The sequence below is a fragment of the Wyeomyia smithii genome, chromosome 3 (assembly GCF_029784165.1).
Source record: "Wyeomyia smithii strain HCP4-BCI-WySm-NY-G18 chromosome 3, ASM2978416v1, whole genome shotgun sequence".
NCBI classification, from domain to species: domain Eukaryota; kingdom Metazoa; phylum Arthropoda; class Insecta; order Diptera; family Culicidae; genus Wyeomyia; species Wyeomyia smithii.
This window is the reverse complement of record NC_073696.1, coordinates 215,315,889-215,332,155: the sequence shown is the minus strand read 5'-3', so window position 1 is coordinate 215,332,155 and position 16,267 is coordinate 215,315,889. Positions and strand designations below refer to the sequence as shown.

General features: G+C 36.3%; 1 protein-coding gene across 2 annotated transcripts in view; it reads left to right on the top strand.

Annotated features, from left to right (window-relative positions):
• LOC129726950 (dendritic arbor reduction protein 1) overlaps nt 1-16,267 on the top strand; it is a 290,751-nt gene that overhangs the window by 52,834 nt on the left and 221,650 nt on the right. For both annotated transcript variants that reach the window (XM_055684261.1, XM_055684260.1), the window contains exon 2: nt 495-1,540. In XM_055684261.1, the coding sequence (XP_055540236.1) occupies nt 1,069-1,540 (472 nt within the window). In that variant the 5' untranslated portion in view covers nt 495-1,068. The remainder of the gene's footprint in view (nt 1-494; nt 1,541-16,267) is intronic.

Here is a 16,267-nt window from a genome sequence, read left to right as displayed (position 1 = left end):
GGTCCCTTCTTACAATTACTTCTAAAAATTACCGGAAAATAATGGAAAGGAGCTTTTAGGCACCGAATTTTTTGCTCGGTATTTCCGAAACTGCTTCAAGGACCGCTTATTGTACTTGTAGGATGTTCGGAAATCTTTTAGTATATGCCCAGTAAACATGTTACTTCTCCAAGGATCTGAATTAAATGCCCAGTAAACATGTTACTTCTCCAAGGATCTGAATTAAATCGTAGTTTATGGTTGCCTTTAATGTTATGTTGCAAAAAGTGCGAACTTTAAGCCTCCATTTCTCATAATTCCGTTTTTTTTGACAAGTAAGATGAAGAGCATATTTTAGTTAGACATCAATGAGAATTATTGTCAATCAAGCAATTTGTGAGAGAAAAACCTTGAACTTTTTTTCTGTTGAATTGTTCTGCCATCATATATTCCTTAGAATTATTCCAATTGAATATAATAATAACAAAAAAATCAATTCTCTTCTCTTCTTTTAGTGCTTTCTGGTAATTCATCATGCAAGTTGCTCTAGTCGCACCTGGAAAGACAATCATACGGATTATTCTGAAGCAGATAACTCATGTAACCCCGTACTGTAGTTAGCTTAGAACCTTAGCTAGAATCTGACGCAAAACTTACGGTTAATCGAGTGATTTGGACGAATACTGAAAGCAAAAAGTTCTAAGATCGTTTCAAAATTGTTCAGTGTATATCGTCATCATCAATATAAAAGCTAAAAACAACAACGAACGTCAAGTGTTAGTGTTATTAGTGTTTTGTCTTCCGCAGTTTTGGCCTAAAAGATATGTAACCTCAACGTGAACTGCAGAGTATAATCAAAAAAGAGAATTTATAGATTTCCACCAGGTGCAATTATTTTCCTGTAGTGTTTAGCTGTAGTCTACCCGGATACATATTCGAGGGGGCGTACACATCATTATTCTAATCCAGATTTGTGCGGAGCTTATAAGTGTGATATGGAGATCGTGTCAATTAGCTGCCTTCGGTTTTTGTTAATTTTAGTTTTTGTTTTTCTCTGTTCCGAGCACGTTATTGTCAACGGCCCGAAAAATGCTCGCTATGCGTCGTGAAAGTGACCAGATTTACAACGGTAGTGCCAGTGCGATCAACCACACGAGTAGTGTTTACAATCAACATCTGATTCCGTCCCACACCGTCAGTGACAGTGGCGTCGGATCAACGCATACCACCAACAGTGCCCTCTCGGCATCCCACTTGAGCAACAACAGTGACAACAATAGTGCCGCGTCTAGTGTAAGTGAAAATCACGGCAGTGCAATTAGTGAATCTGGTGCTGCGAGTGCGATCGAAACAAGCAGCAGTTGTACTGTGAATCAATCACAACAGTTGACGGCACCTTACCATCATCATCATCATCCTCATCACCATCTGCATTATCAGCACAATCAATCGCAGATCCAGGCAGCTCAGCATAATCATCACCACGTTGGACACAGTTTCAATGGTCTTAGCGGTGGAACTGCCACCAGCTACGGGAGTCTGAACAATTACGGATCGGGTAGTAAGTATATGTTGCTCAAATTCTTTATCAGGAAATAGAAACATGAAACATCCATTCACTATCCATTCAGTTCTGGTACTACTATCAGATCATATCATTTGATTATTATTATTATTATTATCGCAACTAGGAATTTGGTTCTGATTTTATCCTTTTGCGTCGTTACCAAAAAATGATGGAACAAGCCTAGAATTTTCTATTTCAAATCATAATTCTTCTAAAACTGATTTTTTTTAGAATGGGTTTTCACGATAAACTTTTGATTTTATGACGATAATCGTGTTCAACGAGCTGATTTTCGAAATAATAGGGCTGGTGGTGTTTCTGTCCCAGACACGTCTACGCAGCATTCGCTGCGGTAGCCTTTAAACAAGAATTTTAAAATATTCCCAGCTGACAGCGACACCCGGCAGTGTTCCCCGTGTGCAACGGTTAACCCGGCACACCTTCTTAGAAGCTCTCCAGGTACCCCCTCCAACTCGGTTGGTAGTGGTCGCCCGAAAATCTCGCGGTGTCCGACGGCTAATAAAGGTCGATACAGTGGTTTCGGCGAAGCGCGCCTTCTTAGAAGCTTACTGATTCTGCTACAGTCCAGCCTATCTAGCGCCCGCTACGGTAGCATTTAAATGGCGATTTTTAAATGATCCTACTTTTGTTGAAGATATCTACTTCATCTGAAAATGAACGTTTTATTCGAGTAGTATTGTTGTGCTGATTTTTCAAGAACGATTTGACGAACCTAGAACAGCTGAAATATATGACAAATGAATAACAAAGCAAAGCCTTGGTACTACATTCCGATTCGGAACACAGAACGGTTTATTTGCTTGGTATGCTATTTTCTTAAATTTTAGAAAAATATACACAGCAGGGAAAAAACACAAAAATATTATTATAAATTTTACTTCAAAAAATTAATTTTTTAAATTTACGAACTAATTTCATTTTTGTCATATGACTTACATTTTAAGTTTTGTAAAGCGGGCAATGTATGCAGTTTGCGAGGATGCGAAAATGAACGGGAATAGAAGGTGTGACTTTTAGGCTTAGAAAAAATTTTCCCTCGTCCAGACGGGACTCGAACCCGCAATCTCCGTTGTCTCCGGCAAGGTGTTTTAGCCAATTTTTTCACTTTTTTAAATTTTCAATTTTATTCCGCAAAAATTACTCAAGTTAGGTACACATTGATAGTTGTTTGAACTCAAGGTAAAAGGAGGTAATTTTTTCCAAAAATAAATCCATTTTTCTACAGTGTGAACAAACAAACCTTTAACTTTACCGATAACACTATGCTAACAAATAGTATTGGCTTTATGAACATTTGTATTTGCTCCAATAACAGGATAAGAGGTCAGAAATCATCCCCCAGGATTATTTCGATTACAAAGATGATAAATCTACAGTTTCTGGAAAAAAGTTTAAAACAGCATTTGGCGAATACTTATGAAATTGGAAATCCAGACTTAAGATACCACCAGAATTATTAATACCACCTGAAATACATATTTCCAGAACCGAAATGATTTCCACAATTGGAAGCCGACCCCAGACCTCAGATGACAGACCCAGATGGCTGATGTGCCAGTAGAATTTATAAAATGCTTGTAAGTTTTGATAACCACGCCAAGTACATTTGGCTAGACTTAAATATAAATGCAAATTGTATATCGCAGCTGATCTTATTCCATTCATTCCCCAGGTGTGTTTATACGACTGTTGAATGACCAAACATATTTTTGGAATTGATACGATGTCCAGAGGCCACAATCCAACCCCAGATACTATTTGTGGTTTCTGTACAGCTTGAAATGGCAACTACTAATTAACTCCAGACGCCATTTTGAACCAAGTTATTTCCGGATTCTGGATAACAGCCTAAAGAGACTTAGGATCATCCAATATAAGCATTCTCGGCATCGGGATGGTGCTCAGAAGCAAAAATCTATTCCAGATATTTAAAAATCTACTCCCGGGGTCAGTAATACCGCTTTAAATGATCAAATACCACCCATCACAAGTATTTCTAGAGCCAGGACCGTGTTCAGAGGCCGGCAATCTACCGCGAATGCCATTTTAAAATCTTAGATGATGTAGGTGATTTCTCGAATTAAGAGTAAAAAAGGCCAAATACCATTCAATATGAGTATTTTCAGAACCGGGATGTAGCCCTTTGAACGGAATTTAACCACGGATTTTGGAATCCAAGATGGTGACTTTCGGTTTTAAAAAGGGTCAAACGCTATCCAATATTTCTGAAATCGGAATGATACTCAGAAGCAGAGAATCAACTCCAGACGTAATTTTAAAATCTGATATGACGACTTCCAGTTTCAGTAAAACAATCTAAAATTGCCAAATATTGCCCAATGCGAGTATATCTGCTCTGTGCCAGAGTCTGAAAACCAATTTACCGCAATTGACGTGTAGACTAATACGGTTTTGCTATGCGTTCTTGGAATATTTTTGTTGTATTTAAATGGGTGATGTAGAATTTTAAAAGTGAGTTGTGCTAAAAAAATAATAAGTCGTGAAGGTTCAATTCATGTGGAATAGAAACGACTAACTTAACGATAAATTTGAATAATAAATCATATTTTATTATTTATTTCAATTTCGTCGTCCAATATGTCAAAGAATGGATTGTGTTATACTGCTGTTTCAAGCATAGTTGTCATATGTTCTACACAAGGTCACTCTGAGAAAATTATGCTTGGAATTCACCGTGGAGTACCACAAACAATATCGCACGCTAGCCTGGTGGTCTCAATCAACTAGATTAGTTGAGAGAATATTCTATCGATATTGTTTTCGGCACATTTTGCATGTTGTAGGATAAGTGCAACGATACATCGTGCCCCAGTACTGAGTCGAGAAATTTTCAGCTTGAAAAGATCCTCGACCTGATCAGTGTGAGAGAGCTAGCCGACCGACATTGCTAACCACAGAACTACAGGGACCACACGAACAACCTACAAAAAAGGCGTATTTTCATGAAGAGCTCAAATTTTCCAAACCTTATTCTGAAATATCATCAAAACGGATGCATTAAAACATGTAGTCGCTGAGAGCTTGGTTTGAAGGTAGTGTTAAAATCTTACTTCATCATTATTATTTCCTGTCTCTGTGAATCCCGTCTTACATCCAATGTAGGTATCATGCTGGATTTGAGACCCCAGTTTTTTTCCAATAGCTCTACTGTACACTCGTAGAGCGTTTTTAGTCTTGGCGATTGTTTGTTCGATTTGAACATTCCAGTTTAGTTTCTGGTCAAGTATGATTGCCAAATACTTAGTCCAGTGAATAGCTTTATTAAACTGTGCCTTCCAGCCACAGTTTAAGAATGATGTATTCCCTTCTTAGAGCAAAAGAAAAATAGGTGTTTTGAAAGCATTGACCTTTAAGCCCCTCTCGTCTGCACCATTCAACTGTATGATTCCGTACAGTTTGCATTATGTTGGAAATTACTCAGTCGTGTTTTACCCTTACCAAAAACAGTACGTCGTCTGCAAAACCAATAACTTCGAAGCTTTTTTCTGTCAGGCTTTAAAGAAGGTTGTCTAAGATTAATGACCAGAACAAGGGTGATAAAATCCCGCTTTGAGGGCATTCTTTGGTGATTTTTTGGTGAGTAGTTATGTTTTGTTAGGGACCAATGGTTAGGGATACAATGACCACTATTGTTGAGTCATCACCTGCACCTGCACCGACACGCTCCCAGTCAGGTAAAATAAGGTTTATGAAGCCAATCACCTTCCCAGGATTCAAAGACTAAATCTCTTTGGGCTGTAAAAAGCCATCGCCAAGAAACCTTGATCTGTGTTTAAATAATGCACCACAACTGCCCAGCAGATGTTCCGATGTCTCGCGTTCCATAGTACAAAAGCGACAGATATCATCCTGAACCCGGCCAATATTCTTTAAATGATATCTACTCGGACAGTGCCCCGTTACTAGGCCGACGTATGTACGAAGAGCTCTTTTGTTTTGCTCTAGGAGCTTTTTTGAATGATTCTCGTTTGTTGTGATAAATCTTTTAGATTGGGAACATTTTTTGACATCCAACCAATTGGTTATCACCTTTTGTTCCTTCCATGTTTAAGCTCCATTTTCACTGCACAGTTTGATATACCGCAGAAAGGTTCTGGGCCGACAAACTGTGATGTTAGATCCTTGTTTCGCAATGCCCATCAATGCCACAATGTCCTGGAACCAGCGTTGCCATTGTGCCAGATAAATCTGGATTTAGCCAGATTTCTGTTTGCGCGCCAGACAAACAGATAAACCTCAGAATCTGCCAGATATTTGTTAATGAGCCAGATATTTGCCAGATTTCATCCGCGTCGTCTCGCAAAAAGGTCATAACTGCGAGATGGGCCGTGCCTGGCCTTCACGCCTTTACCTACCTACACCCGGGCTTAGCAAAAAAAATAAGGTCATCACTTTCAATTTTGCCAGGAATTTTATCCAAAAATGAGTGACAGATTTTTGCCAGACTTTTTATTTTCGTTTTGCCAGATTTTATTCAAAACCCAATACAAATTCACTGAGTTTGTTTGACAAAGCTGTCGCAATGTGAGAATACATTCCCAGACAATATTGGATGTACATTTATAAGCATCAAGTGCTTTCAGCGCTGCTTGACTGTCAGAGAAAATACAAATATTTGCATGTTTGTATTTTCTAGTCAGACACATATTCGAACATTCAAGGATTGCAAATACCTCTGCTCGTAACACTGTTGACCAGTGTCCCATTGCCACTGAAACATTAATTTCAGGGCCGAAGACTCCTGCACCAGTTTTTGTACCTATTTTTGAGCCATCTGTGAAAAATATCGTTGAACCGGGACGGACATCAGGAATTCCGACTTCCCAGTCTGTACGCGACGTTTCGCATACCTTGTAGGGAACATCATGATTGTCCTGAGGTGCCATCCAGTCTCAATTCATACTCATCACTGGCCCTCTTTCAATAAAGTTCTGTATAGTCAGGTGACCCACAAGATCACCTGACATGATAGTTTTCGTTCTTTTGAGCTTCAAGGTACTCTTTTCTGCTTCTAGTTGCACGTATTCGTACAACGGGCAGGTGAATAATTGAATCAAGAACTTTTGATGAGATGCTTTTCATTGCTCCTGTTATAGCAATGCACGCAAGTCGTTGGACTTTATCTAGCTTTGTTCTAGCGGTGGGCTCTTTGGTTTTTGGCCACCACACTAACGCAGCGTAGGTCAGTTTTGGACGTATAATCGATGTGAATATCCACATCACCATTTTTGGTCTCAAGCCCTACTTTCTTCGAATGGTTTTGGAGCACAACCATAATGCACTGACCGCCTTGTTGACTGCATAGTTAAGATGTGCATTCCAATTTATCTTGGTGAGTAGTTACTTCGCGACTCTTCAGCATGGCATGAATCCAGGGAAGGAGTAACATAACTGGCACCACTTACTCTAAGCTACGCCTTTCCGTGGTAATTTGCATCAAGTTGTGCGTTGCGTTATCAAATGCTCCCGCAATATCAAGCAAAGCTCCCAGAGAGATTTTCTTGGCTTGGATAGATTTTTCAATTTCACCCGCTAACAGAAAGCTTCGTAGCCGCAAAGTTACAGAGTCCGCTTTTATATTTCAAGAATTAACAATTGGTGGAAAGATTTGTTTGAAAATCCCACAGTGCACAGTGGTCTAAACTCGAAAAATCGTGACTGTTCTAGATATGACTGTGAAAAACTGATTTTATGTTCTCAATGTCTTCAGCAAAATTGTTTCAAGGCCTTACTCCTGGCGTTTTTAGTTTTTCGATCAATCCACCTAACAATTTGATAAAAAAAAAAACATTTTCTTTAAATTTCAATATAACAGATTGCTTCCTTCAGCAAAGTTGTGGAAAAGTTTAAAATAAAAACAACTGCTGAATACTGCGATGTCTTATTTGTACGTTGGACACAACAAAATAGAGTTTTTTGAGTACACCTCTCCTTAAAATCAGTTTTTTGTACATAATTTTGTCTGTAATGGTCAAAACAATGCGAAATGTTCTAAGATTTTATTCGTTCAACTAAGATTCTCTCGAGACTTTATAAAATTTATTGTTTGGACAATCATAGTAAAAGTTATAGACCGACCATCAGGACAATTGCAGGGCTAGCGCTACGATCCTACCGACGCTAACAGTCTCTCCCGAGCCGAAACTCAAACCTACTGCTCATTAGGCCAGGATCGTACCTCGAGACCATCTGGGAGAAACAAAACAGTAGAATATTTAGCTAATTGGCCTGAAGGCTTTCCGGAGTGTCTTATCCCGTTTACCGGCTTTTGTAATAAAAATGGTAAAACATGGTTTGAGAATAACTAGTAGTTTAGTATTAAATTCACCTTACACAACTCCGTAATAACTGGAATATGGAGTTGCTTGCTCTTCTGTAGCATAACTGATTGTACTCCATTCATACCCGGAGACTTATATGATTGGAAAGAGTCTATCGCCCATTCAACCTTTAATTCACTGAATATGGACCAGACAAGTTCTTGGAATTCAGTCCAAGTCGCATATGAGCTTACCTGTTCTCCCATTTGATCCTGGACCTCATCAGTATTGGAATATTATCCTGGGAAGTAATGTTTCAAAACAATATTCAGTGTTTTCTGAGAATTGCTGGTGTACAGTTCTGTTAAGTACAGTACTGTTCAAAAGAATGGCAGTGGCCTAATTTTTTTAAATGTACACGCAAAACTTTTCCTTATTACTTTAGAAGCAATAGCGCAAAACTGCCTTATGGGTAACAAACCTATTACTTTAAAGGCAATAAAATTCTTCCCCAGTCAAGTAACAACACATACTGCCATATATTTAGCACGTGTTACGGGAGTACGACTATCTAATAATGGTCGTTTCAACCACATGCAAGATTTTTTCTGTCGAAAGCTGCTCCCTTTCCATCTCAAGCAAAAAAAAAAAAAATCACACACCGTCGCATATGTTGCCTATGTTACTAGTTTCTTCAATCTCCAATTCATCCAGTGTGCGTGTATTAGTTCGCATACGGAGTAGAGAAAAAGTATGACAAGAGCTGCCAAGCAGCATTTTCCCCGTCATAGAGTATGCAAACGTTGATGGTTTCAAAGACTTGAAATGCGTCTTGAAATGACATCACGATCTGTAAACTGCGTTAGAGAAAAACAAAAACATTCGCTTTCCTGCAAGATATCTAAAACACATAGTCATTGGTTCATGGAAACTCATTTGCACCTGTTTGGAAATACAAAACTCGTGCCCATCCAGAACAATATTCGCGACTTCGGCAACTCTGGTCAGACAGTATTACATATTTCCATTTCAAGTAAATACTGGGGGACGAAACGAGAGTGTTTCTAATTAGACATTTGAGGTTGACGGTTGAGATTCTGATTATGTGTGGATGAAGGTGACAAAAATGAACCTGATCGTTGCATCAATACAAATGCAGCGAGTGAAGTCTTGCTAACACATGCATTGCGGTGCTTGGCTGTATGTTCTCCTCCAGAAACACATACAAGCGTGTGACCGTCATAATTTTTATTACTTTTTGTTTGTTACTCTTTGTGTATAATGCGCAGTCATAAGACACAATAAGTAATAAAAAATTGCCCTAAAGTAATAAAATGTTCCCCGTTTGCGTTAAGTGTAAATAGTAATCCTCTAGTGTATATCATTTAATTTGATTCGCATTTGATAAATACAGTAATCACCCGATTATATCAGTACCCGACATTATCTGCCCCGAATTTAATCGGCCCCCCGATATTATCACCCTTTTCACCCGATTTTATCATCATATAACATTTCATCAAAAAAATGTCAGTATAAACTGATTTTCTATTTAGATTCAATATTTTAATACTTTTGCGCAGCTCTGTTTCATTGAAAACTCAACCATTGCACAGTGTTTTATTTTGGCGTTTTCGTTCGATTAATTGAATAGTGATTCAAGCCATAACGTATATTCATATATTTTTTAAGCTATTAAACAACGCATCTTTTGATATAGAAAAATGGGTGATCAATTCATCTGGAAGTTAGATAGAAAATTTCCTTCTTCATATGATTGAGATAGACGCATAGTGTTTCAGCAAATCTCTTATATATTACGAATCATATGGAGCTTTCTTTCAAAAAGCACTGAAAATCCCAATTTTCGTTCTAACTTATTCTCACATTTCTTCGAATTTTTAAACCTTCTACAAAGTTATCAGCCTTCCAAAAATGTATGTTTTTGAAAAAGAAATTATACTTTATCTACTAAAATAAACAAGCTCTTTGCCATACAATAATATTTTCAGGGGTAATTGCACGTCCAACATCTTCAAATCTCGCAACTATTCGCAAGTGGCTGTTCCACTGGCAGTAAGGATACAAACTTTCGTCTTTCAAAGTCTGTAGACAGCATCCTCGATCTATTTATTTTTTTTTGTGTAATTCATCGGCGTTGTTTCAACTACGTCATCGATTTGTTTTCTTCTGTTTTCTGCTTGCGGGTGAATGAAGAATGAGTAAAAAAGTCTCAATTTTTTTAAACAAAATACATCGAATATAGCCGTTTTTTATGGTCACCCTATTTCGGAGCTGGTCCCCTTAACAACCCAACGAAACAATACGGATTTGATTATTTTCAACATAGATGCATTACTGCGATTTTGAGCACAATTGAAGCACTTTGCGTGACCAACTTCGAAATAGGGTGACCATAAAAAACGACTGTGTTCGATGTATTTAATTTAAAAAAAATCATAACTTTTGAATCAGTTGATCGATTTTCGATCTTTTTGGGTCAAATTAAAGGTAATTACGTCTAGTTATAAGAAAAAATACCAAAAAATAAATCTGGGTGCTTTTAAATGCAAAATGTATAAAATTATTGAAATTTTTGTCTTGTTTTTAAATCGAATTTACTCAAATTTAAAAAATAACATATTTCTAAAAGTTCCTCCATTTATTGAGTCTAGTATGCCCTTTAAAATGAGACCAAGAGATATTTTTTATGTTTGCCCCAAAATGAATGACATACAAATGAAAAACGCATATTTTTTGATGAAAAATATTAATAAATTTGAGTAAAATAAAGATATTTACGATGTCAGCGTTGCAAATTGTTTCTCTTAAAAAGCTCTAAAAGTCGTTCAGAGACAGTTTTGAGATGAAACTTGAAATAAAAAAGTTAGAGCGTAAAATTTGTTTTTTCAATATAAATCGGTTGTTTTTAAAGATAGAGAAAAACTTTTGTTTACAAAGTTACTTAAAATTAATGGAGCGGAGCAAAATCATTTCAAATCGCCTGGAAATAAGCGAAAATTTAATCGACCATTTTTGATTTGAATGAAACTTTGCACACGTATTTGGCTTAGCAAACTGAGCATTTTTCACAGGTGGAGAGATTTTTTACACCCATGAGTTACATTCTAAGTTGTGGTCCCCGTGGCTCTGTGTTTAGCGATGTCAGTCGGCTAGCTCTCCCACACGGTTGTGATATCGGGTTCGATTCCCGATAGAGTCGAGGATCTTTTCGAGCTGGAAATTTTCTCGACCCAGCACTGGGGCACGGTGTATCGTTGTACTTATCCTACACATACAAAATGTGCCAAAAACAATATCGATAACGAATTCTCTCAACTAATATAGTTGATCGAGATCGCTATTAGCCCCAAGGCTGAGCGTGCGATATTGTTGTTGAGTTACATTCTAAAAGGGCGTATGCCTTTTGGCATAGGTTCTATTCGAAGCATTGTAGCCCAGAAACTGTTGGTTGTATAGAAAAACTGTCTGAGAATGAGTTGTAGGGAATTAAAAATGCACCATAAAAAAAATATACACTGTACAAAAAAAATTTTTTTTGACCAAAAAAAAATTAAAAATAAACATTAAATTTCAATTTAAAAAAAAAAGTTAAATTTTTTTTTATTTTTTTTTAAAGAAACATGACGTTAATACGCAACTTTAAAAAAAAAAATCCAGGATGGATAAATGAAAAATATTTTTTTTATGGTAGATAATTTTTTTTATAAAAATTCTAATTTAAACATTTTTCAAAATATTTGTATTCTGATGATTTTAAAAGATGCAGAGAGTCATTTTGAATCAAAAAGCTCTTGGTAGTAAACATTCTAAAGGCATCGGTTTTCGAGTTATTTTCAATTTAAGCTCGAAAAATTATAATTATTTAGGAAAATACACGTTTCTCTTAATTTGTCCATGGTTCTCCAGCAAAAACCATACGTCCATTGGAATGCTTCATCAAAAATATACAATTCATTCTTTGACAACAAAACGATTGGGCGAACGGTTCTCAAGAAAAGAGTTAAATGTTCTAAGTGATATAAATATATATAAGAATGAAATATTTATTTTCGAGTTTTATTATCTTAGGAACATATTTTTTATGACATAGATACTTTACAGAACTGCATTTTTAATTTCCTACAACTCATTCTCAGACAGATTTTCTATACAACCAACGCACAGTGGGGAATCGCTGGCCATCAGCCAAAAAAATTTTTTTTCGTTAGCTGTTTCATAATATTTTTCCTTTTTTGCTATAACATTCAAGTGTCTAAATCCAAAATTTGGGTGCAATTTCATAAAATCTGAATTTTTTATGACTTTTCAAAGCTTGGCGAACTGACGGTTTTTGTCTTTTTCTTGAAAAAAGGACATTTCTTTGAAACGCTCTGTAGCTTTAATGATAGTTTGGATTTTTTTGACGTCAAAGGAAAACTTGTTGTAAATATTGTGCAAAACAAACCCTTTTCATTAGATATTGTAAAATTTGGTCATAGTAGGCCTGACACTAGAAAAAATTTAAAAAACGTGATATTTTGTAGAAAAGTAGCTTAAAAGTTTAGTTGCCGCAGTTTGCCACGGTTGTGACTACATCCAAAATTTAGGTAAAAACGTAAGCTTTCAAATGTATACTGTCCGCTGCTGCGCAAAACTGCGCAAATTGTCACACAAAAGCGATAGCAGATTTTTTTAGTTTTTATTCTTGAAGTTGAAATTTCATCCAGGAATAATTTTAATCATAACCATGATACCCCATTAATGAAAATTTATGATGTCGTACTCAATCCGTAAGGATAAAATATAAATTTGGGCAAAAATCACAAAATTTATCAATGAAAAGTTATAAAATAAGTGTTAAACAAGAAAACAGTAAACAAATCTGAAATTTTAACTTTCTCAAACTTTATCACTTTCTGCAAATTTAAAACAATACTAAAAACTTTCAGCCCTTTTCAATTTCTGATCATGAAATTCGTTAAACTTATTGAAGTGTCAAATATTAGCTGCAAATTCATACCATCAAACTCCGGCCTACAATAGCCCGTTTAAAGATTGCTTTTGCTTCGCACTCGTTTGCATACAAAAGTAAAGCACACATTTTGCTTTATGAGAAAAAAAAAACAAAGAACAGTCGTCGCCCTCCGCATCTTTTCGTATTCATTTAGAACGTTGTGTCATTCCAGTGTCTTAGTTTTCAAATTCATAAATTCGTTGAATTTTATTATGGAGCCTTCAACTTCAGCGGCACCACCTAATTCAATGTCTGTAAGTTGTCAATTCATGGTGTTATACACGCAAAACTTTTCCTTATTACCTGCTTCTTAGGTAATAAGGAAAAGTTTTGCGTGTATAACACCATGAATAACATATATAGCGCAAAATTGCTTTTTAGGTAACAAACCTATTACTAAAAAGGCAATAAAATTCTTTCCCAGTCAAGTAACAACACATACTGTCATATATTTAGCACGTGTTACGGGAGTACGACTATCTAATAATGGTCGTTTCAACCACATGCAAGATTTTTTCTGTCAAAAACTGCTCCTTTTCCATCTCAAGTAAAAAAAATCACACACCGTCGCATATGTTGCATATGTTACAATTTTCTTCAATCTCCAATTCATCCGGTGAGCGTGTATTAGTTCGCTCGTTGTATGCATACGGAGTAGAGGAAGAATATGACAAGAGCTGCCAAGCTACATTTTCCCCGTCATAGAGTATGCAAACGTTGATGATTTCAAAGACTTGAAATGCGCCTTAAAATGACATCACGATCTGTAAACTGCGTTAGAGAAAAACAAAAACATTCGCTTTCTTGCAAGCTATCCAAAACACATACTCATTGGTTCATGGAAACTCATTTGCACCTGTTTGAAAATACAAAACTCGTGCCCATCCAGAACAATATTCGCAACTTCGGCAACTCTGTTCAGACAGTATAACATATATTCATTTCATGTAAACACTGGGGGACGAAACGAAAGTGTTTCTAATTAGACATTTGAGGTTGACGGGTGAGATTCTCATTATGTGTGGATGAATGGAGCAAAAATGAATCTGATCGTTGCATCAATACAAATGCAGCGAGTGAAGTCTTGCTAACACATGCACTGCGGTGCTTGGCTGTATGTTCTCCTGCAGAAACACATACAAGCGTGTGCCCGTCATAATTTTTGTTACTTTTCGGTTATTACTATTTGTGTATAATGCGCAGTCATAAGACACAATAAGTAATAAAATATTGCCCTAAAGTAATAAAAAGTTCCCCGTTTGCGTTGGGTGTACATGTATTTAAATGTCCTCTTTCAACCATAGAAACCGGATTAGGAAGATAACATATATATGAAACAATGAAACATCGAAAATTACTAGAAGAAATGAAAATTGCAGCAAAAGACATTTTTCCTGCTGATAAGTATAATGAACTTCGAATTTTCTGGAAACAATTCAACACGAGATTTAAGCGATCACAGCGAAAGATGATGATGCTGTTGATGATTTTTTCAATTTGTAATTAGTTTGTATTACTTATGTTGTTTTATTTTATTAAAAAAATATATATATTTAGGCAAAATTTGTTTTGTTCGAGGGGTCGTCCATAAATTACCTTTTTTTTTCAATGGGAAGGACGCCCAGTGGCACTACTTGTGGTCAAAGATCATATAATTCTTTAAAAAAGGAAAAAAGGGCCAAAAAAATATTAAAATTGGCTTTCGTGCTTTATGGGCGGCCCCAAACAAAAAATGGATGCCAAATTCGTGTCCAGCGCCCCAAAATTATGTAAATACCAAGTTTTTGTCGCATTTATCGACACTTTTTTTTGCTTGGCCAGCCTTTGTATAGAGTCGCCCCACTGTGCAACGGTTTCTGGGCTACAATGCTTCGAATAAAACCTATGCCAAAAGGCATACGCCCTTTTAGAATGTAACTCATGGGTGTAAAAAATCGCTCCATTTGTGGAAAATGCTCAGTTTGCTAAGCCAAATACATGTGCAAAGTTTCATTCAAATCAAAAATGGTCGATATTCGACCATCGGTGATTTGGCGCGATCTTGCTCAGCTATAACATTGTAGAACAAATTTTTCTTCTATCTACAAAGATAAAAAAGTTAGATACTTGATTTCATCGAAAATGTTGGTCACCCTAATTTTTGATAATTTTTCAATGCGCGCTTTATCATATGTAACAACTTTGTAGAAGAAAGTTTTTCTCTAAAATGTTGCTATAGAGCTCTAGACCCAAATTTCCCCTTAAATGCGGCTTCTGGACTATTGTGCAATGGGGTGATATAATCAGGTGATCACTGTGATTGCTAGAGATGAAGAGACAAAAATAAATTAAGTTTTGGTCAAAATATACAATGGTTTGTTCAGATGATTATAAAGTTTATTTTCAACATGTTCCAAACAATAGCAGCATAATTAATACATCAACAGAAGTAATAAATTTAACTACCAATTTAACGCTTTTATTATTTAAAGCTTGTTGTCATAATTAGTATTTTGTAGTTTAGCAGTTATTTTTTACCACAGCTGCACATCTTCGCGGCATTGCATCTACAAGCTTCTGGCACCTTGTGACAGGTATTTCTAACCACACACGATGACCTACAGTCGCCGTATTTATCGGCATAGCCTCATAAACTGTCGTTTGATGTCGCCTCACAAGTTTTCAATAGGGTTAAGGATCATTGTCTTGTTGGAAGACCCAGTTCAAGGGCCTATTTTCTCCTCTGCGTACGGCAGCATGATATTTCGCAGTATTTCAACACTTTCGGGCTGGTTGAGGGCGTCATAATTAACAAGAAATGTTAAAAAAAACTATAAGGGTCATTCCATACGAAGTGACCACGAAAAAGCACAAACTTGAACACGACCATCACAGATTTTGCTCAAAGTAGGGAGAATTATTCATCTACTGTCACTTTGGAAAAATCCCAAATTTGGTGTCGGTTGGAATACCCCCCGCTCTGTGGGACCCCCCTGTTTATTGCAAAGTCACGCATTTTTTGTTCAAAATCTCTTTTTTCTTTTACTTACAACTCATAGATGTAAGATGTCCGAAAAATACTAATAGATGATTTTTGAAGGAAATAAACCAAGAAATCCAGAAAAAATATAAATTTTGACCGGAAGTGTTGCCAGATAAATTATTTTTGTATTTCAAAACTAAATTTACATTTTTCGGCATATGCAGCCATTTTGATTTGAAATTTAATAATTTCATCGTGTTCCTTGGAAAATTTCACATAAGAAACAACTATCATCCCGAGATAATATGAGCCAATCTCGAGATATAACAATTTTACGAAAAAAGTTGTAAACTTCGTAATTATTTTTTTTTACAATTTATAGATGTATATCACCCGAAAAATAGTGATCGATGAAATTTGAAGAAAATAAACCAAGGAAT